The sequence below is a fragment of the Anguilla anguilla genome, chromosome 19 (genome assembly GCF_013347855.1).
Source record: "Anguilla anguilla isolate fAngAng1 chromosome 19, fAngAng1.pri, whole genome shotgun sequence".
In the NCBI taxonomy this organism is placed as follows: Eukaryota; Metazoa; Chordata; class Actinopteri; order Anguilliformes; family Anguillidae; genus Anguilla; species Anguilla anguilla.
The window spans coordinates 14275410-14300061 of record NC_049219.1 but is presented as its reverse complement, the minus strand read 5'-3'; the positions used below and the strand labels follow the sequence as shown (position 1 = coordinate 14300061).

The 24652-nt window shown below is 46.9% G+C and overlaps 1 protein-coding gene and 1 long non-coding RNA gene across 3 annotated transcripts in view; both read left to right on the top strand.

Moving 5' to 3' along the window:
* The window catches only part of atxn10 (ataxin 10), a 35048-nt gene extending 22340 nt beyond the window's left edge, over positions 1 to 12708 (top strand). The window contains exons 11-12 of one of the 2 annotated variants that reach the window (XR_004763673.1): positions 8852 to 9110; positions 12220 to 12708. Coding sequence is in view for 1 of the 2 variants with exons in the window: in XM_035402182.1 (XP_035258073.1) it covers positions 8852 to 9036 (185 nt within the window). In the remaining variant the exon portion in view is untranslated. Of the gene's footprint in view, positions 1 to 8851; positions 10609 to 12219 lie in introns of those variants that run through there. The other variant, XM_035402182.1, reaches the window with a different exon arrangement.
* A 2508-nt stretch (positions 12709 to 15216) lies between these two features.
* LOC118219189 lies at positions 15217 to 20751 on the top strand. Its single transcript, XR_004763674.1, has 3 exons — positions 15217 to 15246; positions 19417 to 19550; positions 20695 to 20751. It is a non-coding gene; the product is annotated as an uncharacterized LOC118219189 (long non-coding RNA).
* The last annotated feature ends 3901 nt before the right edge of the window (positions 20752 to 24652 follow it).

The following is a 24652-nucleotide window of genomic DNA, read 5'->3' as shown; positions in this document are numbered from 1 at the left end:
TTTTTAAAATCCGTCCCGTGCCACGGCCGCCCTGCCCCGCCCCGCCTCGAACCTCTGCGTTTCAGTTTACTGTTACAGAAAAAAAAACTTTTATTTATTTTTTGCACCTGATTTGCCAGTGTCTTCCTGCCATTTGACCTTTGACCTTTGAAGTGGCCAATTACACTGTAGCATTGTCGAGGGGCGAACTCAGCCCTGGCGATTCCCAAAAATGGGTGCGCGTGCGGAGCGGCATGTTTTCCGGCACTGACAACAGCCCCGCTTGCATCAGGACGTCCCGCCGCGGCCCCACAAACCAGAGAGGAATGCGGCTGCCCTGCTCTCAGGTTTTGCCTCATTAAGTTTTTGATCAGAGACCACCATGGCTACTAGAGCAAACACGCGAAAAACAAGAGAAAACAGTTCCCCGGGGGGACAGCGGGACAAGGGGGGGGGGAGCCAATGGGCTGGAGCCATTTCAGACCTCGCCCAATCAGAGCAGGGGAAACGGGAGAGGGGCGTCCGTCTGCGCCGACGAAGCGGGATCGTCCGTCATTCTTTCCCCATGAGACACGCGAGTAAACCCGTCCGTGTAATCAGGACTGTGTAAAACCCCGGCGAGCTGCATACCGCGATATGTCTCGGCACGACCGGCGGCCCGGCTGCTGCAGGTGATCAGACAGTGTTTGGAAAGGGGAGGGAAGCGTGTCTAGAACAAGTCATCTGTATATATATATTTTTTTTTTTTAAATAAAAACTGTCTCGCTCTCACCCCCGAGTCATGTAATACAATGATTGTTCATCTTAGATGGGGGGGGGGGGGGGCTGGTAAGAGCACTGTCCATAAGATGACACACAGAACCTTTTTTAGAAGGAATTATTAAACCTCCATTTTAATAATAAATGCCGTATGGGTTTGAGACCAGTTTGGATTTGGCAGTTTAATTATCTGCAGAAATGTGAAACGATGCTGAAAGATTGGTGAGGAGTTCTAACGGGCAGTTAGTGGAATCTGAAACATTTTGTGCAGTACCTGCCGTTAGGGGTTTGGTGATGTCACAAGGTGCACGACAAGCCTCCTGGTTACCTGGTTGTTTAGCTGTACGATTCTACACTAGGTGTCGCTGTAGTTCACAAGACTGTGCCCAGTCATTTCCTCTTCGTACGACAGTGTATGGGTTAAGGTGCTCATTCAGAGTATCAGTACAGGACCCTAACCTGTTGTGTCGTGCAACATCTGAAATAGACGGTTTCTTTTTTTCCTTTTTAAAGAATATCTCAGCCAGCTCTGGGTGTGGCTGGGGGGCTTTCCCTGTGCTTTTCCCAACTCCGTGTTTTCCCATGGATGCAATGGGAATGTCCCAACATTCACAACCTATACAGGCTTTTCCTGTGGTACACGAGGGGTTGATACTCAGGTGGGATCTGAGCCATATCTCGTTCCTCGTTTACTGCCCATACCCAATCTTTGGAAATCAAATGGACCCCTGGCGTCCGTATCGTGACTCAGACACCTGCCGCCGGTCCTTCTCGGGGTCCGCGTGAGCGGGTCAGCGCCAGAACCCGACGGCGCGGCCCGAAACCCGCCCCTCCGCGCCGTGCTCTACCCGGTCCGGGCTGCGGGGGATCGTTTCGCAGGGGGCGGGGGGGTGTGCCTGTAGAATGTGAGGAATCCACCCGCCTGGCGCTGGGCTCTGTGCCTCGAGTCAGCCCGGAGCACACGTCTGACCCCCCCTGTCTGCTCCATCTGCCCTGCACCCCCCCACGCTCACTGTCTCTCTCTCTAACTCCCCTCTCTATCGCTCCCTCTCTCTCTCTCTCTCTCTAACTCCCCTCTCTATCGCTCCCTCTCTCTCTCTCTCTCTAACTCCCCTCCCTCTCTCTCTCTCTCTCTCTCTCTCTCTCTCTCCCTTCCTCCCCTCTCTATCTCTACCCCTCTCCCTTTCTCTTTCACTCTCACCTTCCTTCCCCTTTCTCCCTCTCCCTTTCTCCCTCCCTCTCTCGTTGGCCTTTGAGTCAGTAGTGCGGCGAGGTCTAGACGGAGTGACGGTGTGCTTTTTCTCTGACGGTGGCAGTCTGGTTCATTCTGGCCTGCGCCGGACGGCACATTTGGGGGGGTCTCTCTTTGGAGAAAGGAGGGCCGGTTTTCCGCACACATCTGCCTCCAGGCATTCCTGATCCCCCAGAGCAATTAACCAGCTAACCGCATTTGCATATGTAAGAGCTCTCCGCAATCTGATAGTGCTGTGGTTGTTTAATAGGTTTGCGCGTGTGTGTGTGTGTGTGTGTGTGTGTGCGTGCGTGCGTGCGTGCGTGCGTGCGTGCGTGCGTGCGTGCGTGCGTGCGTGCGTGCGTGCGTGCGTGCGTGCGTGCGTGCGTGCGTGCGTGCGTGCGTGCGTGCGTGCGTGCGTGTGTGTGTTTACATGAGTGTGTTCGACAGAGAGATCAAATGTTTTTTTGATTTTTTTAAATCCTGCGCTGATTAAATGCTTTGCTCTCTTTTCTCAATTGTTCCATTTTGGGTTTTTCGGATATAAAAATCTGGACCCAAGTCCATGGCTAGCTTTAGATGGTCAGATGCAGCGGTCACCATCTTGGCCTCCCACATTTCCAGCGCTCACGGTTGCCCACGGTTTCGCGCGCTCAGTCCTTTTAAGGGCTTGTGACTAACCCGCTGAATTCAGCGCCGTTACCTTTGACTCACTTTTCCCCGTTTGTGAGCGCGCTCTCTCTGCGGCTTATCGTTTAACGCTGGGAAAGTGTGCGTGTGTGTGTGTTTGGAAATGTGTTTATATATAAATAAATGTATGGATGTGTATGTATATACAATATGAACATGTGGTACCACTGAAAGGAGAATGTAATATAAAATGTGCCAATGCATATCAAGGACCATATGCCTGTTTTTTTTTTTTTTTTGTTTTTTGGTATTTTCCTGTTACCAAAGAAACCGTAAGCGTTGACAAAGCGTGCGTTTCCTGTGCGATGCGGCCCCTGCCATACAGTAGAGACCGTACTGTAAGCCCGGCGGCGAGGATGATGAGCGATGCAGAGGTGATGTCACCGGCCGCTCTTCCTCCTCTCCGCGGGGAGGTTTGTTTTCGGGCGGCTGTGACGGGGCTGGGCTGTCCTCTCCCGTTCCGTCAGCGTGCTCGGCTGGCTGGCCGGCTGCCACCGCGGCGGACGTGCATGCCTTCAAACCGGCGGGCCGAGAACAAGCCCCTCTGTTGTAACATCCTGTTTCTAATCTGCCCAGATCAATACCCGCTGTCTACTTAATCAAAATCCCTCGGCCCCTGCCCCCGCCCTGCCCCCGCCGTGCCCCCACTGTGCCCCCGCCGCCTTGGCACATGGTTGCCATGGTTGCCTGTTTTTAAAAAAAATAATAATAATTTTTTTGACCCTAATAATTTTTCTTCTCCAGCACATTGGAGATTGAAGTTAAAATGAAACCTGTGGTTAGTCTTGGGTAATAGTTAGCCAGGAGAGGGTGGAGCTGTTGTTAATATGGAGGTGTAGAGATGGGCCCGGGTGGTACGGGTGTGGTAGTGCGCTCTGCACTGCTGCTGCTCCTGACGTCCCGGCCTGTGACCTGCAGCCGTCCTCCCTGGCTCACCAGGGACCCGTGGGGCCCACTGACAGGAGGGTCTTCGGCCCACATCGTATCATGTCATTTTAACAAGGCTATTGAGTGTGTGCTAGTCTGATCGTCTAGTCTGACTCATTCTCTCTCTCCCTCTGTCCCTCTCTCCCCCAAATATATTAGCATATCCGTGGAAACAGGTTGATTCTGAAGATGAAGGCCTAGAGCTCAGCACGTTACCCAGTGTTATAAAAAAGGGAAATCCTGTTTAAGAAATATTTAGAAGCATTCCTGAGAATGCTGGTCTTCCGTGTGGCTGAATGAGGGTACTGCACCGGGAGGAAGTTTAATCCTACGCTGCCGACGGCGGGCTGGCGGGGGCGCCAAAGAGCAGGAAATGGCGTTGGGTGTAAATCCTGGCTTAGCCTCGGCCTCTGGAGTGCAGAGGAGAGGAGAGGGTGTCTGTGGGGTTTTTTTTTTTTTTGAGGAGGTGCTGTTCTCTCGGGCTGCACTCACTTCCCCCTGAGATTTATCTCCTCTCTGTTGCTATGATACAGCCCCCCCCCCCCATTTCTCCGGGGGGCTCCCCCGCTCAGCGACGCTCTCTCTCTCTCTCCGGCATTCGGCTCCTCAGGCCTCGCAGCTGACACCGCGTCGGAAACGAACGGCGCTCTGCGGCACTGCGCAAACAGAGCGCGAGAAACGGCCGTCAAAACACGGTTTTTATATAAAAAAAGGAAGAATGAGAAGCTCGAGGGCTCTCCAGCTCTTAACCGCCTGGGTCACCGGGCGACGGGGCGGGTCCGTGGCCTTTATTTCCGCCAGGCTGCACCCCAAAACTCTGTGTTCCGCTACCGCGGGGTTTGGTGAGGAATCCGGGAAGCGCTCTGACTCGGCGGAGATAAGGCCCCCGGTGACGTTTCGCTGGGAAACAGGACGAAACAGAGAGCAGACTTCCCAGCAGCCCTCTGCCATGACTGTTCTAAACCCCTGCGGCGTTAGCGCTGTACTCACTACAGCGGTCCGCCTGCGGTCCTGCACTCCCACCTCATTACAGGGCAAGAAACATAATCTCCGGAGTGAAGTGTAGCCCTCTACCTGTCATCTTTAAAAAGGCCCCTGCCCTTCAGCATTGAACTTGTCTGAAGGCGATAAACCGTAGAAACGGACGTTCTGCGTACACTGGGTAGCTTAGCGAAAGAGGGGTGAGCCTCGGGGGGGTATTACATCCTGCATGAGCGGGTTCTTATTTTTTTTGGGGGGGCGGCTGCATCGGTGCGCCCCCAGTGCGGTCGCTGCGCCCCGCAGTGTGAACCGGCCTTGAGGACGGAGCGTTTTCGGGTTGTGACTCCGCGTCCTCAGCGGCTTCTCTCCTCCAGAGTTTTATCGCCCCGCTTATTTTTGGTAGCGTACGGCGAGCATTTCAGCGTGAAGGGAAAAACAAACGGTTTTTTTATCTCTCTGTGTGAAGGGAAACGGGGAGGTTCGGCACAGTGCGGTGCGTTCTGTGAAAGGTATCGCCGCGCTTGGCTCCTGTTGTTTTTGGCCGTCGCTCCGGGCCCTTTGGCTGTTTTTCTGTTGGGTTTTTTTTTGCAGCGTGGAGAGCGGTGGGAGAGGAGCCCGATTGAATGACACGTGTATTTATGTGCGCTCTCACTGCGCTGCTTCGTGTCATGTGCGCTTTTACGAGGCTTCGGGAATGAATCTTTGTGTCATGTCTGCGGTACATTCCACGAGCTTCGCATGTAATTTTGTTTTCTGTTTTTATCTCCCTCCCCCCTGCCTCCTGACTTTTCGGGACAGGCCCTTCCCGCCCGTAACGAAGGCTGGGTCCGGTCTCTCCTTCGCCGTGTGAATTTTGATACGGTCTTGAGAAAAACGTTCTTCCTGATCACCGAGTTCTCCAGGTTTTCTGAGCCGTGAAGTTCAAAAAGCTTCTCCTTCCTTTTCCCAGTGAACACTGTCAGTTCTGAAATGTCAAACACCAGGGGACCGTTTGGGTGATTTGGGTGAACTGCCCCGTTAAAGCACTGTTACAGTGAGCACTGTGGCTGGCAGCCCAACGGTGGCCCATAATGCCTTGTGTGACCTTTGACCCTGGAGGGCATGCTCTGAGAGGGACATTTTGTTGGTTTGGCGGTGGTTTCCGTCATGCGTACTGGCTCGCAGGGGCCTTCGTTTGTCGTGGGCTGACCGTACGCCTCTCCGCACTGCAGGGAGGGACTTGGCTGTTTTTATTTGGGTTTTCTGGTTGGGTGTATGGAAAGTTCAGTCAGGACTTCACCCTGGGCCAACATTTCTTTTTTTTTTAAACTAACTTCTCCCAAGACTATTTTACGATGGTGTGGTTTACAGAGAGCCTGAAGAATGTCCAGGGAAATGTGCGCTTATAGATGCTCAGAACTACTCAAGCAGGGTATAGGCACCAATGGCCATAGTCACAAATCAGCACAGATCTGAAAATGAAAAGTGAAGTGCTGTCTCCGCTTACCTTGACTTTCTAGTTTTGATTAAACCCATTAAGCAAATAAAATTACGGTCCTTGATCTGAATGGCAATGGGGCAATTTATCTTGGAAATGACCTAAATGTAAGGACGTGTGTGTAGTTTTTATTCATTGTGGAATTTTTATTGAAGTGTTGACAGAATTAGTTTTGCAGAAGTACATGGGTGACTTGTTAGCTCAGCATTTGGTTTTGAACCTTCTGTTGGCAGTATCAAACTGCAGCCTAGCTTTAAATAGAAAGGAAACGCATTTCTCATACATGTGATAGCAGTGAATGAGAGGGTACTATGAAGTGGTAAGGACCAGGAACTATAAGCTCCTTGGCCCGAAGCATTAAAGTTTATTCAGCAAATGTCACGCTTTTGTAAAAACCAATGTGAGGTTGGTTTGGAGTGTTTTAGTGATTTAATAACATTTAGAAACTGATTGTCTCGGTCTTTGTAAAGGAGGATCTCTGCCAGTTTTGAATCTAAAAGGCTGTGCGTTGCTGCTTGGCACTGAGCCTGGTTTCCCAGGAACTCGTTGATGAAAGCTCATTATTCCAGCCCTTCAATTTACAAGGCTTTATTTTCAATGAAGATGGTTTCAATGTATGAAAAAAATGAAGGCTCTCCGTTGAATAAATTAATGTCCTTTATGCAGGAAGTCTGCCTCCAGTCAAAGTAAAAAAAAAATCAGTAAATGCTAACAATTACTTGATTATAAATTCTGCGATATTTGACCAGAATTTCCCCCCCTGCTTGTGTCAAAATGTCTGAACGTGTTTGTCCTTTAAGTAGATTTGCAACAAAATCGGGCTGTGGTATTCTTGCAGTAACTATGGAAACATCGGAGGCCTATCCAAGGGAGGCTTAGTATACAATAAAAGTGCTTAAAGTGTTGCCAGGATTAGGGACTTTAGAGCATGTTTAATTTCACCTCTTTGGGCGGTGGAACAAGGGGGCAATGGGAATATTAGCTCACTTTCAATTTAATCTCTTGTTGCACTTCAGATTTGGTGGGTTTGGTGTGGGGGATATCAGGGCCTTGAACAACAACCAGGGTGTTTAATGTAATATTCATTCACTGCTTTCAAAGCAGGACACAGCTGGTGTCAGAAAAAAAAAGTTTATCAGTTTATCTTTAATGGAGAAAAAAAAAGATGCCATGACTTCCACATCCCACCCAAGATGAGGCTGAGAGTGCTGTTGGGAGACTTTCACGGTTGATTTGGCATCAGCGTTGGGTTGACGTTGTAAAAGAAAATTAAACAGCAGCCCCCCCCCCCCCCCACCCCCCCCAGCTGTGCAGTATATGGCAGTGGGGGGGTGAGTGATGTGGTGGGGCTGTCATGTTGCAGTGGTCAGTGTTTATCAGGTCCAGCAGGCAGTGCAGAGTTGAGCAGGGGAGGGAGGCTTTGCAGCGATCCAGGATTGCATTTAATGGTTTAGGTGGAAGGCTGCCAAGGTTACCTAAAATTCTCTCTTCCCTCTCCCTTCTCTGTCCTCTCCATCTCTTTCTCTGTCTCCCCGCCCCCCTCAGGAGAACCTGGGAAATCCGCCCCCCACCGCGCACGCACACTCGCACGCACACTCGCACATTTAGGTGTTACGCACCCAGAAGGAGAAAGGAGGAGGATGATCAAGCACTGATTCAGTGGCATGAGAATCTACCTGGTGCGTGTGTGTGTGTGTGCGCGCTTGTGTGCATGTGCATGTATGTGTTTGTGTGCGTGTGTGTGTGTGTGCGTATGTGTGCGCATGCGTGCGTATGTGTGCGCGTTCATGCGTATGTGTTCGTGTTTGTGTGTGTGTGCGTGTGTGTGCATATGTGTGCGCGTGTGTGCGTATGTGTGCGCGTTCATACGTATGTGTGTGTGTGTGTGTGTGTGTGTGTGCGTTCCAGGGGGTGGAGGGGGAGTAATGGCTGAGGTTAAAGGCTGATGCTCACACAGACTGTGCTTTTCCAGAAAAAGGGGAAAACTGAGTTTGTTTTTTTTCTGGAATGCAGGGGAGTTTGTCAAAATTTTGAAAGTTTGCCTAAGAGGATCCCTGTGCTGGAAAAATTATGTCCCACTAAATATTCTGACTGTCCTTGTTTAGAGATAGAGATAATTCTGAAGACTAATTCCATTTTCATTGGCATTGTTAGCTTATGTAGCTGTGGGAGAAAATGAAGAAGGATAAAATGATTTAAACCCAGTGACTTAAAGCTTGAGGTTGACTGCGGTGCTTTGGCTGTAGTCTGGCTTGTTATGAATGCTTATTCATGTGTGTCAGCTGGTAATCCCTGATAATGTAATGTTTGTCTTTACGGTTTTTTTATTATTTTATTCTATGACTTTTAGATTATTTATTGGGACGTACAGGACGGCACTGTGACCACGATGAGATGACCGGTGAACGAGAAAATTTATCCTGGTGTTTTTAGACTGTTTTTGTTGAAGCTGAATCAATGGAACTCAGTTGCATAGCCCGAGGTCCAACGTGCTATTTCTGGGCTGTCAGGCAGTTTACAGCAGGGCTGCCCAGTCTGATCTGGAAAAGGGCCGGTGTGGGTGCACTACAGCACCCGATTTGAGCTATTTAACTAATCGTGGTCCTCAGTCAGTACATGGACAGGTAGAATCAGGTGTGTTGGTGCTGGGCTAAACCGAATTCCTGCACGCGCCGGGCCCTTCACAGATCAGATCGGACTTTTAGAAAGTTTTTTTGTTCCAGTCACCTGTATTTGCTAATTAGCCCAACTCTTCATCCAGGAAGTAGAACTTGTATCATGTCCTTAACCCGCGGCGCCTCCCCCAGTCATCAGCCAATGGGCCGTCTTCGCCATCCGGATCCTGCTGGAGCACAACCGGGAGAACCAGGAAATGGTGCGGGCCCTGGAGCGGCGGGGCGTGGCGGACGACTCCGCCCTGAGGGACATGGGCTTTCGGCTGGAGGAGAGGGACGGGACGCTCCTGCTGAAGCCCCTCCGCAGGGACCACTGACCACCCCCCCCGCTCCCCCCCATCCGCCCCGCCACCGCAACCCCTGTGTGGGCCCACGGCAGCACCAGTGGCAGGTGGATCACAGCTTGTATTTAAAACCCTTTGAAGATGATGTTTTGGGTTTTTTTTTTTCCTTTCGTAATTGTATGTCGGTGTTCTAGAACCAGTAGTGACAGTTACATCAGCATTGGAACGTTCACTTGAGAACATTCTGATCACATGTTTGCGACCTTACACGTTTAAAGGGTTTAAAAGAAAAAAGAAAAAAAGGCAGTTTTGCACTATGCGTTGGTGTTGGACACAGATGTGACTCACCTGATTTAAAATGACAAACCCTATGCAGGCGATGGTGTATATTGGTAGCACCAGGAGTTCAGCAGAGATAGATTAACATCCTCCTGGAAGGTACTGGGGTCAGGGTATGAGTACCTTGTTATATAATGCAAATGTAGGCTATCGTAATGCCCTGTAATACATGCGTAAGTGTAACGCAGAACGGCGGGTTGTTAGGGACGATGATTGGCGTTTCCGTGTGGGAGCTGACATAGGAATAGGACTAGTGCTTGTACATCGTGTTTTTTTTTCTTTTTTTTAAAAAGTTTTTTGCATTTATTTTTCTGAGAAAGGGGATGGTACCTTTCATAGTAATGTATCTTTGACAGATTACGACCTGTTCACCCGTCTCACAGGACGTCAAACAAAACCCTCGATGGAACGGCAGTTCGGTTTGAGTTTGAGTTTGTTATTCTGTATTTGCAAGGAGGTCAAAGTTCGGATTTAGCCTGGACTCTCGTCTCATCTTAATCACCTTGTCGTTTGATTGTGGCGATGCATCCGACTGTTCTCTGAGCACTTGCAGGTTTCCATCAGGAAAAAAAAACACATCATTTATGATGGGAAAGGAAATTATTCACATCATAAATGATTATGAATTCATTCTAAGCTACTTCAGTTCAGAATGGACTAGCGTAACAGTAAGATGATTTCGTCCGTTTGAAAGAGAAAACAACAATATTCCGCCAGGCTGTTTTTGCCCAGTGCAAACCCGCACGCATTCATACTTCATTTTACCATTCATCGGTAACTTCTGAAACATGACCCCTATTCCTGTAATGTAATGTGCTATTTATGCACAATATCCAATAATAGCCATTGCACAGAAATGAAATAATACCCCTCCCCCATTCCGTCACAGTACAGTGCATTCTGAAAACCTGTTTATTGTGATTTTTGCGCATAATATATACAATATTATTCCTCTAATGTTATGGGCACAGCCAGTATAATCCCCGACACAAAGCGCTTGCTGTCTGGGATCTTCCATCTCCCGAATGTTACTTGTCTCACATCGCATGCAATTCCTGTCATCCTTCAGCTACTCATATTTCCATATTTCCGTAAAAAACAGTTTTTTTGTTGTTTTTATTCCTTGTTGCCTGAGCAGGAAACTTTTTATCCCAATTAATTTTCTACCGCAGGAGATGTTTTGGCCCGGTCTCAACTGTCTGGAGTCAGACTGAAGTGGAATCAGGACTTCTATCTGGCTAAAGTTTCTTCATCTCGTTCAAAACTTAGAAATCCAACAGGAGCACGAAACTCCAAGCAGTAAACCCTCCTATTATAATGTGTAATTAAGCACAGAAATATACAGGAAACGGTCTTTGAATGTTCTGCAGCGTTCCCCACCCACCCACCCACCTGAATACATTTTGTGCGCTGTGTTTTATCGGGAGAACAGGAGAGGGAAATGTGACCTACAGTTTAAGGCCCTTCGTTTCTGTACCAAACGAGTACCTTTGTTCCTTAGCTGTCATGATGGCTCTGCAAAATGGCGATGACAAAACTACTCCTACAAAAAAAAAAGAAAAAAAGAACTCCATCCTTCTGGCTTTTTTGTAGTCTTATGTGGATGTGGAAAGTTGTGGAACACTTGTGCGCTCCCCTTTGCCGCCGGGCCGGGCCGGGCCGGGATTCGGGGGGTTAAAATCCCGAAACCCGGCTCAGAATGGAAATTCCTCAGCGGTTGTAGAGAGAGAGGGAGAGAGGGAGAGAGGGAGAGAGCGGAGGAGGAAAGCGGTGGGTGTCCCCTTCTCTCCTTTTTTCCACTTTGGAGTAGACACTTCTTCACCTCCGCCCTCGCCTGCCAAGCAGTGGGGGTACACAAAACACACAGGCATAATCCATATAATAAAAACGGCAAATGAATGGGTTTTGTGGAAGGCCGAAAAGGGGGTAATGCTCTGTGTTTTCTAAATGGGAAAACGTAGGGCTTTTCAGAGTGAAAACACGCTGATTACTGTATTGAAAAGTGGCTTTTGATTCCCCTGTGAGGTTTAATCCCCGCGAACACAACGGCACCCCTGTCCTCCACCAATAGCGATTCAGCCCCCCAAAGAGACTTCTATTACCGGCCAGGGTGGGGGATTAATTCTGAACCTGATCAGTCATTAAAAAAAGCCAGGCCCTGTTGAATCGGGAGAATGGCGGAGCCAGTCCTTCACCGCTTTTGACCACTGCGCCTCTCTGTTCGCAGAAAGCTCGAGGTTCACAGTTTGTTGTTTCTAAACAATGCGTAGGAGTAGGTGAATGAAGCCCTCCCCCACTATACATTTATCCCTTTGCGTTTTTTCTTTCTCCTTCTTCTTCTGCTCCTTCGTCATCTTCTTCTTCCTCGCACGGAAAAAGCAATTAAAAGTGGGGGGATTTTATAGATGGACGGGGGGGACGGGGGGGTGGGGAGGGGGTGAGGGGGGGGAAGCCCGGGGAGCTATTCTCTCAGTGATGACTCTGAATGAGTGGCACTACTCAGTGCACACAAAAAGAGTGGCCTAGCTGAGGCCTGAGTGTGGCCCTATCAAAAGAGTGCCAGTAAACAGTATTACAGGCCCCCGTTCCCTTTAGTCCTTAAGCGCACACACACACACGCACACACACACACGCACGTACACACACACACACACACGCACACACACACACGCACGCACACACACAAACACACGTACATACATACACACACACGCGCACACACTAGAAATAGTGAGTTTCAATTGGATGGAAAAGCTCCTTATGTTTTCTGTGTTTAAATTCTTTTATTTAAATAATTTCATGGGTTTCAAATAAAAAAATGTGTTAAACCTGTTGATTGATTCTTTATTGATTCTTCTCTGCTTTGTGTTTTTAAAGCGGAATGCAAAAGAACGCGACGCGTTTCCCTCACACACGCTCTTACTGAGTGTGGCGTCGTCTTCAGAGGATTGATTCGAGTGATGATTGGCTGATATCGATGTTTCCCTGGCGACTCGTTGATGCTGGGGGATGGACAGAGCTCTGCTGGAAACCTCCTCTTCTACAAGAACTCAGAACTTCACTCTTTTAAGCATGGGGGAATACAGGAAGATTAACTGAAATTGAATCCACCTGAAAGGGGGGGGGGGGGTGATTTGTGGTCCAGTTTCCTGTATTTCAACCAATTAAAAGTGGCAGTATTTACACGGGCCAATTCTGCGACTGTGGGTCTGACGAACACCTGACATACAGCCCACAGAAGATCAGTTACAGCGCCATTTCCTCGTCTAAATTAGGGAACTGGTATAGTGTTTTAATGAAAAGGAGCAATTTGGTGATATTAAATATACGTATACAGCGATTAAAATGAAGAATAGCACAAAAATATTCAGAATAGCAGGAGTCGCAAGCCAGCACTGCGAGTTATTGACAATGCTCAATTCAGGGAACGGGCTGATCTAGGAGAGGCTGAAAAGTGTGTGGCAATATTAGGAAATAAAGCCCCTTTAATATCCTGCTTGAGAAGGGTGGGTGGGGGCCGGGTGGGGCCCGGGGTGGGGGGGTCAGCATTATAAGCTCTCCAGTCTGGCCGTTGTTGGGGTTTGTTAACAGGTGTGTGTGTTTAAATAGAAAGCCTTTTACTGTGGTGGCCACCCGAGACCCTGGCTAGCTGAAGTCCGGTTGCCCCCCCCCCGGCATTTTTATCAATGACAACTTTTCAGGTGGCCTGGGAACGGGGGGGAGGAAGGAGGGATTCATCCAGCCACAGCGGGCTTGGGCAGGTACAGTACAGTACCATGTTGTCCCTCCCAAGCAAAGTTCCTGTCTTCTGTTGAGCATCAGTTTGGCCTGCAAACCTCAGCCTTTCCATGCATATACACACACACACAAACCTCTTATGCATACTCATACGCACACACACACACACAGATCAGAGGAGGCTTTATCAAGTGCTTTATCTACAGTTCTGCTAGGTACTGTAATGCTGCCTCACCTCTCTCCCTGCAATGTGAAACGAGCACAGGGCCCACACAGCATTACGCTGAGCACACAGGCTGCACTGCAGCGTTTATGCTTGTTTTTCCTCCTCAGCCCTGTCAGTGACACATAGAGGGTTCAGCTCTTACGTGTTTTCACCGCGCACGTATCAGGAAAAATCGTTAGTCTGTGGCACGGAAGTTTTAAAAAAATAAAAATAAAATAAAATAAAAATATAGCGCCAGGCCAACGGCGGTGTTTTTGCGCGAGAGAGCTGTCCAAACGATAACCTCGCACAGTTCCGTGGAACCCTGCCCTGTTAATAGTTTCCACCCAGGGAGGGGAGCGGTGGGACACACTTCCTGTGGCCGGCTGGGTGCCGGCCACACCGCAGGAAAGAGCGGCGCTCGCTGCAGGAAGCTGTACCGCCCCGCCACAGCGCCCGCCGCTGCATCTGGGACAGGGGGGAAGCCATAGCGGCCTCGCGCACAGCCTGTCCCCGCAAGCACACGAGAACCAGACATCACCCTGAAGCCTCTGTCTCTCTCTCTCTCTCTCTCTCTCACACACACACACACATTACATTACATTACATTACATTCATTTGGCAGACGCTTTTATCCAAAGCGACGTACAAGAAGTGCATTTTCATGATCGTAGACAACTGCTGAACACGGGTTCAGTAAGGTACAATTACTTATTTTGTACAGCTATTTCTAGCTGAGAACAATGAACACTATCCTGGTCTAACATCTGCAAAGCCAAACTAGGCAGAAGATTAAGCTAGAGTATTAGGACAAATACAATTTACCAAGAAGTGCAGGGATGGGGACACAGTGCTTAAACTGGGCACACATTTCTGTGCAGCAGTGGTGAAAATCGGCAAATTACGAATTCTTAAAACCATAGAGCTCAAGGAGTGGAATTCCTCATTCCTGACGTAGCCTCGATTTCATTTTATTTTATTTTTAGAATGGCAAACAGTTGGCACAACTCAAAAAGTAATGCCAGTCCTGAAGGGGTACAATATATAATGCTCTCATTTTATCTATGGTGTTTGAATTTTAATTTAATATCAGTATTCAAGTTTGTCATTTTAACACCTGATTTTCTATATCCTATATTCAATTTCTATACACCTTTTCCATGTCTGATCAGTCCTACCCAGTGAGATTTGCAATATTCTGGTATAGGAAACACTGGAAAGACGTTATACTAATTAAAATAATGATTTTAATTCCTTCACAATTAGGCTTGTCGGGTTTAAACAATGGTACACACTGTTTTCACCAAACTCCCACCAAACTATTTATAAATACAGGTAGATGTTCCCCTCAAAAGAACAGCTTATGTCTTTGCAGGACCTAGATAGACACAAGTACATTATGTCAGGGGCACAGAAACTTAAAAGCATTAGTAGGTAAACTCGGGGCGGGTCAGTAAATACATAGAAAACCAGTAAGGCACAATAGGCCACTCAACAGCCCGTATGTGCAATTGAAAGTAGACGGCCATTGATTTTGTTCTTTTATTGCAGAAAATGTAAATACTACATGCCACGATCGTCTGTTTTTTTGGACGGCTGTCTTTTAAAAGGCAAGTCGTCTAACTGTTGAACGTATACATTGACTGCCATAAAGGTTAGTGTCACGGAAATACAATATACAAATGAATGTGGTTTTATTTTCGTAAACACTGGTGTCCAAACACTGCTTTTAAACGTCACTGATATCAAACAATATAATTTAATATAAATATAATCATTTTTTATATAAAAACGATTCTGCCAAGCCCAATAAGGAGGCTCTTAGTAATCGCATGCGTTAATTACATTAAAATGAATTTCACCTGCGCAAATTTGCATAGGCTCGGGCTGATTAGCACCTGCTGCACTGGCAGTTCAAACAGAAGAGAAAACGAATCGATGAATTCTGAAAACAAGACCAGGTAAGGCTTGCTTATTCCGCTGAAAATGTATGATTTGTGAACATTAAGTTTCGTGTAGAAAATGACGGTGCGATGCTTACTAGCTAGTCACCTAAATTCAGTAAAAATTAAAAGACTCTTAAAAGTCCTGCCCATTTGTACGCCCGATAACGTCAGGTGCGTGTTTTTCCTTTCGACTTGTTTTCTCAAGAAATTGCACGGTGTTTGTATTTTTATTGTTGTATACGTAAGTATTGTTGGACATATAAACGTTGTAGCACATTTTTACCTTGCACATAACCATAGGCAAAGGTAGCCTAATTTACTAAACTGCGCAATTATTAGAGTTGCCACGGGATTACAAAAATAGATGGACGGCTTTTGTGCATGACCTTTCTACAGCGCAGCAAGCCCGGTAGCTCCTTCATATTCAAATCGTACACGATGGGTATTAAAGGTGCAGCCCAGAAGTTGACTACTCTCAACCAGGTTGTCAGAAATGCAATTTTATATCCTCCTAATTCCCCGCTATTATTATTTTAAATTTTTTTTTATATAACTTTTTTTTTTTCCGGGTCTCCACAGGATAAACGCCCTTCTCATGACCCAGATAATCCCAGTAGGGCTCAGGTGGACAAAAATCTTTTCTCAGGATGTGAAGAAAAAAAAAACTACCCTGAACACACCACCCTAGCCGCAATCCGAGGAGGCTCTTAAGTGATTTAGAAGCGGTGCAGCTATATCTAGGTCTGGGCAGATGCATGTTAGAGTGGCCAGTGATTCAGTGTGGTGAGAAACCTTGTGGTTTCACAATTTCAAAGAAGGTTAACCCCAGGCACTACTGTGGAGTTTGGAGAGAGAGTTTGCTCAACTCAGGAAAAATTAGCAAAATTAAAATGCTGGTCGGGTTAATTTTTGTAGCCTTACAACTCCATTATGAATTATGTGAACGCCAGTGCAAGACAGTGGGTGAAAATGATTTCTGGTCAGTGATTGTGCACATGCACCAGTATTTCAGTGTCAAGTGTTTTTTCATGTAAGTGTGACAAACTGCTAATTTCCTAATGTAAATATGTGCAGGTTCTGCACTATACAATGCAAGCTGCTTTAGTGTCAGTGTCAGTTTAGTGTCCAATGCGGATCTGGATTTTGGATTGACAGTCATTGATTTGTGCTTCGTTTTGGCATTTTCCTTTGTCCTTAGACTCAGAGACATGCTGGCAGAGCTGTGTTTGTTCGGTGTCGTGGCCTTGAGCAGAGGCGAAACGGGACTCGGGTCCCCGTCCGCTCCAGCAAGGACAAAATGGCGGCCTTCAGCGGCGCGTTAGTTCAGATTGAAACCGTGAGCAATAAACACCGGCCCGGCTGCGTCTCGTACCAGGTCTGCATGCGGCCAAAGAAAGTAAATGCAGTAATAAAGTCAAGATTTCCCCCCCCCCCCAAACTAGAAAGCCCCGCTATGTATGGGCTTCAGTGAAATGCATTATTCAACAGACAGAACTGTAAGGATGTCATTCATTGGAAACCATGCAAACCGGCATCGGACAGATCGCATTACATTCGGGAGGCTGGCAGCACTTCCCTGCAGATGTGCAGCTTGGCATTTGAACTCATTTCTCAAGTAACTCTTTCAACTGAAGCGCTGCATATTTTTGTGTGCTAATGTACATGTTCATGCATGTGTGTGTGCATAGGTGTGTATCCCTGTATGTGTGTGTGTAGAAGTGCGTAGCTCTGTGAGTGTTTATAGGTGTGTGTGTGCGTGCATGCACGTGCATGCATTTCTCTGAAGATGTGGAACTTGGCATTTTAACTGATTTCTCAAGGAGAACTGCTGTGTGTCTTTGTGTGCTAATGTACATGTTCATGCGTGTGTGTGCACATTAAGTGCATATCCCTGTATGTGTGTGTTCATATGATTGGGGTGTGTGTGTGTGTGTGTGTCGGAGGGGGATTGGGGGACAGCTGTAATGGAATCACTTCATAAGTAAAATACCAGTCTGGGTACAATAGGCAGCCACAAACCAATGCTGCGGTATGAATGTTTTTCCAATATGGCATGCATTTATCCAAAGCATATTGGAATTAAAAATATATTTTGCACTCTTCTGAAAAAAAGAGAAGGTCTGGTAGCCTTTTAAAAACCGGTTGAGTGCAGTTGAGCGTGCAGCCCTGCTTGTCAAATATTCTGAAACAATCACGGAAATGGTGTGGGGGGGGGGGATGGGTCGTTGGTCACCCCATCACACAGGGTGTGTGGTCATCATTGTCATTTTCAGTTTTGTCCTAGCTGCAATATTCAGGTCTGCTTGGAAAGTATTTCCTTAAACGCTATGATAATTTTTGCTATTCTGTTTATTAGCTGCTATTCTGTGTCTGTTTGATTGGCTTTGTGTTTAATCAAAATGGCCATTTCTGATGTTTTCCATGAAGAATAATCCAGCCGTGTTTAAAGACAGTCTGCTAGGATTGCAGCTTCTGGAGTGGAGCAGAAAGCAGAACTAGAATCCCCCATGAAATTCTGTAAAAGGAATATTAATTGGGGCTTTTGGGGGAGGGATACATTATTATACCCCAGTTTCCCCAATGTGAAAAAATATGTATATCCACCCCTAGGTAAGAAAAGGTAATGTTTGCATGGTTTGTGGATGGCTGGATTTGTTTTGAGGGCCATGCTGAAGGGGATGACGGGATAAACAGCATTCCAGACCATTGTAGATGAAGATTACCCAATGACACGTGGCTTTGTTGGGAAGCCAAGGATGATTCTCATGGCTATCAGCCTGTCAGAGCTGGTTATTTGGAACCATGGGTGATTGGCGGGAACTCTGAAGGGAGAGGCCTGGCCTCGTGATGCAAATCAGAACCGTTTTAAAAAAAAAAAATTTTTTTAAAAAGACCGTGACCACGCGGTGACAGCTTAAAATTCCATGTGTTCCATACGGCCCGTATCCGGGAATTAGCGAGTCCCCCCCCCCCACCCCCTCCCCTAACCCAAACTCCGGTCCCCTCTGGCGGTTTCGTGGAATTCCAGTGAGAATTCCGCACAAACATCATCGCGCTCATTCCCGTTCCCTGTCAACTTGTGTGCGCACGCATAACCGGCTTGGCACCCCGAATCGAAATTAACTGCGCATATGCTCTGCGTTCAGTGTGCCTGTTTCTCCCCCGCGTATGTGCAGCAGCCACACTGTGAAACACAATCAAATCTATTTTACTTCTGCTGGGTAAACTCTGAGCCGCGATCTGCCTTTGGAATGTCCAGGAAAGAATTCCTTTCAAATGCCAAATGGCCTGGGGTCTCCATTGCCCGCCCCCCCCCCCCCCCCGCCTTGTCTTTACGCTATTCACACACTGAGTATATTCAGTGATTAGCTACCGGACCGTGGTGACCATACTTTTAGAATTGCTGTCACAACCTGTGACTAACAGTGACATGGTTAGTGAAGACTGTGGGTGGTAGGCAGGCCGGCTTTATGCCACAGTCACATCCAATCGGTAACCTTTCTTTAGAAATGGAGAGACAACAGTGCTAAAAATCTGAACAGAATTAGCCTGAACTAACAATTTATATGAATTTCATCTTTATGAAAAGAAATGTACCGAGTATTTTTGACTGACCTTGTTTAATTTTTTTAATTGAAAGCATGAATCTAGCGCATAACATATTTCAGCTGTTTTTAGTTTACATTAGTTATATTATTTAATTATTTTTTGCAGCAAATGGTATCCTACCTTTTTTCTTTAATAAAACCCTTTTTAACTTATGCTGGGGGCCCCCTGGATACCTTTGAGCTTGAGTGGCGGTCCTTGGAGCAGAAATTAAACCTTCATATAAACAGTATATGCTATTTGGCAAGCTCATAGAATCAGTTGTAGAACCAACGGTGTAAGACCAACAGTAATTATTGGATTGGCACATGCATACATGGAAGACACAACACCACTGCCAACCATTTGAATGGTGTTTTGACTCCACACATGATTTTAATTGAATATTATTGGCGTCAATTCAGGGCCTTTTGCTTTACAAATTGTTCGTCTGTTCATATAATTTGCTTTTCAGTGGAAAATACCTTGTCTTGCAATCTTTGAGAACCCTCAGTTTCTATGCATAGTATCTCAGTCTGCGTGACATGGAGTTGATTATTCTTTTTGTTGACCTTGCACGCTCTTTTTGCTGCTTGATAGGAAAACGACAAAGAAGGACGCTGCACATGGCGTTGCCCTGGGAACAAGGGTTTCCGTAGCGAGGGTGGCCCCCACGTCAGAGTGTCAGAGCAACTCAGCTGACCTGTCGGACACCTGCGGCCTCCCTGCATCAGGTATGTACATCAGGCAATCCTCCAATTATTATTACAAATCTGGGAGCTTGTGCTATCCTGCAGTGATGGGGGATTCTGGGGCAAGTGCAACACAAGTATTCCGTATTGGGAGTGAATGAACAAATGGGTTATAAAGACGTATATAAAAAGGTGCATTTTGCTGCTGGTCGACTGAATTGCTGTAAAGCCTGGCTGGAGATGCGCTGACCCAGCGATGGCGCAGAAGAACCTGCGCTCTGGTGTTGGTCAGTGACTTGTCAGTGATTCATCGCGGACCCTGCCGTTTTCGGTTGCGTACCGATATCGGTTGGATCAGGCCCCCCCTTGCCCCCCCCCCCCCCCCCCCAACCCCCTCCCTGAATGAAATATGGCTCCTGCCATCCACTCCTGCCGCGGTCCGCTCTTCCTCCGCGCCTCCCCAAGTGCTGTAAAAAGTGACCAAATATAGATGAAGCACAACAATGCAACAGCTGGCTTTGTGGTTGGGGGGGGGGATCATGGGAAAGAAAAATAAGATGAGACGGAGCCCCGAAGCCAAGGCTCCGCTGCATGGCGTCCCCGGTCCATTCAGGACCCGACAGGACCGGTGAATGGACTGGGGTCTGACGGGGAGGGAAGCCTCTTACTGCTCATTGTGTGGAAATGCTTCGGCGTTTAGGCCTGTCTCAGACCCCGCTCTTCAGCCCCCTGACCCCCCCCCCCCCCCCACCCCCCCAGTTCTCTGTCCGCAGGAATGTTTGTGTTACTTGTGCCTCATTCAGATTCATTTTATTCCTCCTCTCTTCCTGAGTCTGTTCGGTAAGGCCCGTTAGTCTTTGCCACTGTGAGCACAGTGATATTTGGCCCTCTGCTCTTCTCAGGGTGTCTGACCAGGTCGCACTACAATTTCTTTGGGTCACCGTGCAGTTGTTAAACTATTAAATGCTGCTTTTTTTGTTGTTGTTATGATTCATAACTTTCGTTGGCTGAACAGGCCTTTGTTTTCATTGTAAAACGGCCCTGCTGTTTCACTTGAGACAGGCAGAGTTATAGACTACTATTTATATTGGCAAAACGTTCAAACTGTAAAGATAACAAGAGAGCTGCTGTTTGGTATTTCTTTCAAAAGGAAAACATGTTGTAAAAGTTAATTGAACATCCACAGGCTGGAGTCTCCCGTGGCCATCGTTCACCGTTCTGTCTCCATGGGAATGATCGGATAGGAAGCAGCTTATGTAACTGATTACCTGTCAGATCATCCGTTGGTCGCATCGTGCGGCCGCTGACACACGGCGCCATCATGAAGATCCACAGATCTGCGTAACTCACCTCCTGCGTCTGCGCAGCCGTGCCGAAGCTGGCCGGGTCCTGCTGGAAAGGGGCGCTCCAGCGCTCGCTCTAACCGTTTGCAGGCTCGCACATTTTCCATCTGGCAGTCAGAGGAAACCGTTAGCATGTGTTTCAGCGGGATTAAGTCTTCTCCTCAGCCCCTGACAAGGGGTCTTACCTTCTGCCACGGTTTGGTTTCCAGTGCAAGAAGTATCTGGGTTCATGCTGGTTAGCTGCATGACAAAGTTTGTTTTGGTTCCGTATCCAGCTTGTAATTTTAGGGATTTATGCCCCTTGCTACCCCCTGTAATTAACAAGATATCTAATATATAAGTGGCCACGTATATAAAAATGTAATTGCCCCCACATATCAGCATAACAGCAGTTGCTGGTATGTACTGCGAGAGTACAGCACAAAACACAAGTGGGTTTCCATGGTGACAGTCATCACTTGTACCAAACACCCACTATGTGAATATATTGCTTTGAAGAGAAGAGAGAATGTGAATAACCCAGATTCATAAAAGCTAATATGATGGTCCTGTAAAGACCATTAATTTAGAGATTTTTAACATTTTTAATTACATTGTTTGGCATGTCCTGGCTGAGGAAGAGAGGTTGGTCTCAAAACACCTCGTCTGCACATACCGTAGTCAGCAGTACAGTTAGCCTCTTTTCCTCCAAGGCTACATATTCGCTTTGTGCGCTGAGCCCAATACATTCATGCATATTGTGGCCTGTAGCTATTCGGTGTTTGTGTTTTGGTTTGAGGTTAACGTCGTTAATTTGCATTAAGGCTTTATTGATGTTGCATATGATGCTGCTGAACAGGTCTTGTGAATTTAATGTGTTGTAAACTGAAGTTCATTTGAAACTGTTGAAGGCCTTTTCTTTTTTTTTTTTTTTTTCCTTCACAAGCAGTTTGGTCAATTTTACAGACACCAAAATGTACTCCGCCAATTGAGCCTGTGAAAAAAAGCTAATTTAGTGCTTGCAGTTAAAACAAATGTTGGTTGGATCCTGGCCTCATGTATTTATAACATGCAGACTGAAGTCACCAAGGCTACAGGGTCCAAATCTTAGTTTAACTTGACTGCATAAGCAAGTTCCATTCAGGGAGCTGTCTTAAGCAATTAATGAATTCCACAGATAGGTGTCCATCGTCACGGGAACAAACTTAAATAAATGCAGACATCCGACATTCTTTTGAAGGGTGAAGCAAACCACAGCGCATCTTCGCCGACCGACGCCGGTGTGGTTGTCCGGGTGACCGTAACCGCAGCCCTCGCCCCGCAGACAGGGGTGTGTGAGGGATTTGGGTCGTGTCTGGTCGCGTGGCTGAGGGAGGGGTCCCGTGCGGCCGGAGGGCCGGTCGGGGGCCACACCCTGCGCGCGGCCCGCCGTCTGACGGCTTTCGCAGAAACCTGGACTCATCGGAAAGTGTGAGCGCTTCCCCCCTGAGACAGGACAGAGGGAGGGGCGTCGGCGTGGTTACGCCACTCCGGTGGTTACCAACACCGTTTTGGGTCAGGTCCCCCTTTGGTAATAGGAAATATTTTTTAAAGGCCCAATCCCGTCCCCCACATGCATGCACGTGCGGGCGCACACACACACATACCCACATACCCTGCGCTATGTATTTTTTCTTCAGTCCTCACACCCCCCCCCCCCCCCCCCCCCCCACTTTGGGAAGCACTGCACTACTCTTAGGATCACAGACCAGGTTTTTATTGCTTGAGACGTAAGAGGTGTGGATCTCCATCTCAGGAGTTGGGCTTGAGTTAAAAATGGATTTTACTGCTGTTTGGGGGACCTGCACCACTTCCCCCAATGATGTTTAATGTATTCATCTATTGCTGTATTACATTTTATTATAACCCTGCTCAATAAAATACAGAATTGTAAGGGCTATGGTTTACTTTGGATAGGTTACAGTCACGTACAGTTAAATATCACTGCAAACAACTCCAAAATTTAAAATGGAAGCAAATGTGTATCTCTTGCTGTTCTGAACATCTGTTCAACTGTTGTCACAACAGCACTAAATTTAGTGAAACATACTGCTGTTGTATCGCTGCTACAGTCTTGTTACGCCCCGGCATTCTTAAAATGTGAATAAATTACATTTTCTACCTTTTGTCGCACCTTGAACTTGAAATTCCTAGTCACACAATGTTTGCCTTTCTCAGATTTCATTGCATTTTTTATGTGCAATGGAATGTTTTATCTCTTAACTCTTTGAAGAGCAGGTTTTTTGGAATGTTTTTAAAAATTTTAAGTCATTGTTCTCAAACTACATTTTTTTTTTTTTTTCAGTTACCAGTAGTGATTGTTACATCAGCATAAGAATGTTCAGTTAAAAACATTCTAATCTCATATTTGTGATCTCGCGCCTTAAAGGATTAAGTACTTCCCTGTAGCTCAGATGTCCATGCATATGCAGAAGTTCTGTAGTAACGTGTTCTGATTTGTAATGGCTCCCTGGGGAAGCACTGAATTGCTAGTACTGAAAGATAGACTTCCAGTAGTGTGTGCCTAGCAGAATGAACACTTTATTCATTCTCTAAAGACCGGAATGGGGCAAACCATACCAGTGGTTCTTTACCCTATTCCTGGAGATCTACAGTCCTGTAGCTTTTCACAAAGCACTCTTCAATTAACTGCTAGAGATCTCGTTGAGCTGCTAATTGGTAGAATTGGGGTGTGTCAAATTAGGTTTGAAAACCTACAGGACGATACAGTAGATCCTAGAGAAACAGGGTTGGGAACCACTGGGCTATTCTGTATTGTATTGCAGATATTTGTTTTATTTGCCTCCAGGGCATTGGAATCGATGGAGAAATTCATAGCTGACTGAAGTCCGAATTTTTGTTCACACAGATTTTCTGCGACCCTATATGACTGCCCCTCTGGGGCAGATTCTCCCAGAAATGAATCTGGACGTGGAATCTGCCTTCAAGTAACACATCTTAGGTGTTTTCTTTATTTCCACTGCAGTCAAAGCTTGAGAGAGGTGTCTTCGCAAAAATTGCTTCCTTACGCCTTATGGTCAGGAGCTGTGGCCACCGCTCAAAGAGAGGAAAAGGGAGAATTTATTTTTCTGTTTATCCTTGGAACTTCCATTCGCGAGTGTGGACGTTTCTGAGGAGTTATGTTATGACTTTTTTGTTAATGATAAGAATCTCTGTAACACGCTATTTTCTCCAACTCAGAACTGGCTCCAGCAGCTGGGTCTGATACTTTGGCGCGTGCAGTGTTTGCACACACAGACGTGGACGCGTTGGACTGTCTGAGCGGCGTAATGATGGCCCGTCCAGGCCTGGCTGTGCAGACTGCGTTAGCACGCACACCAGATTGGACACAGTTCTGCGGTTCATGTGCTCCTTCATGGCTGTAACACAGAGAAGCCTTCATTTCCGTCTGTTTTTATGTCTAGAGGTGCAGAAAACTTTGCATAGTTTATAAAAAAAATAAAAATAAAAAAAATATATAGACCTTTTATAAAACGATATAAAATTAGTTATACGCAGTTGACTGTTGCAGTGTTTCTGTTGAGTGTGCCATAAAAGATTGTAGAAAATAGGCCTGCATGTAGAGGACAATGTGTATAGGTATACATCAGTATAGGGATGCGGTAAAGCTGCAGCATTATCAAGTGTCGATCTTTAAAGCAGCATATTTGTAATTAGCGTTCCGTTCATTTAATGAATGAAGGTCTCACTGCAGTCCTCTCATAGTGTTTATGTGCAGTCCAGGAGACCATCTTTTCCTTCCCCCCCCCCCCCCCCCCCTGC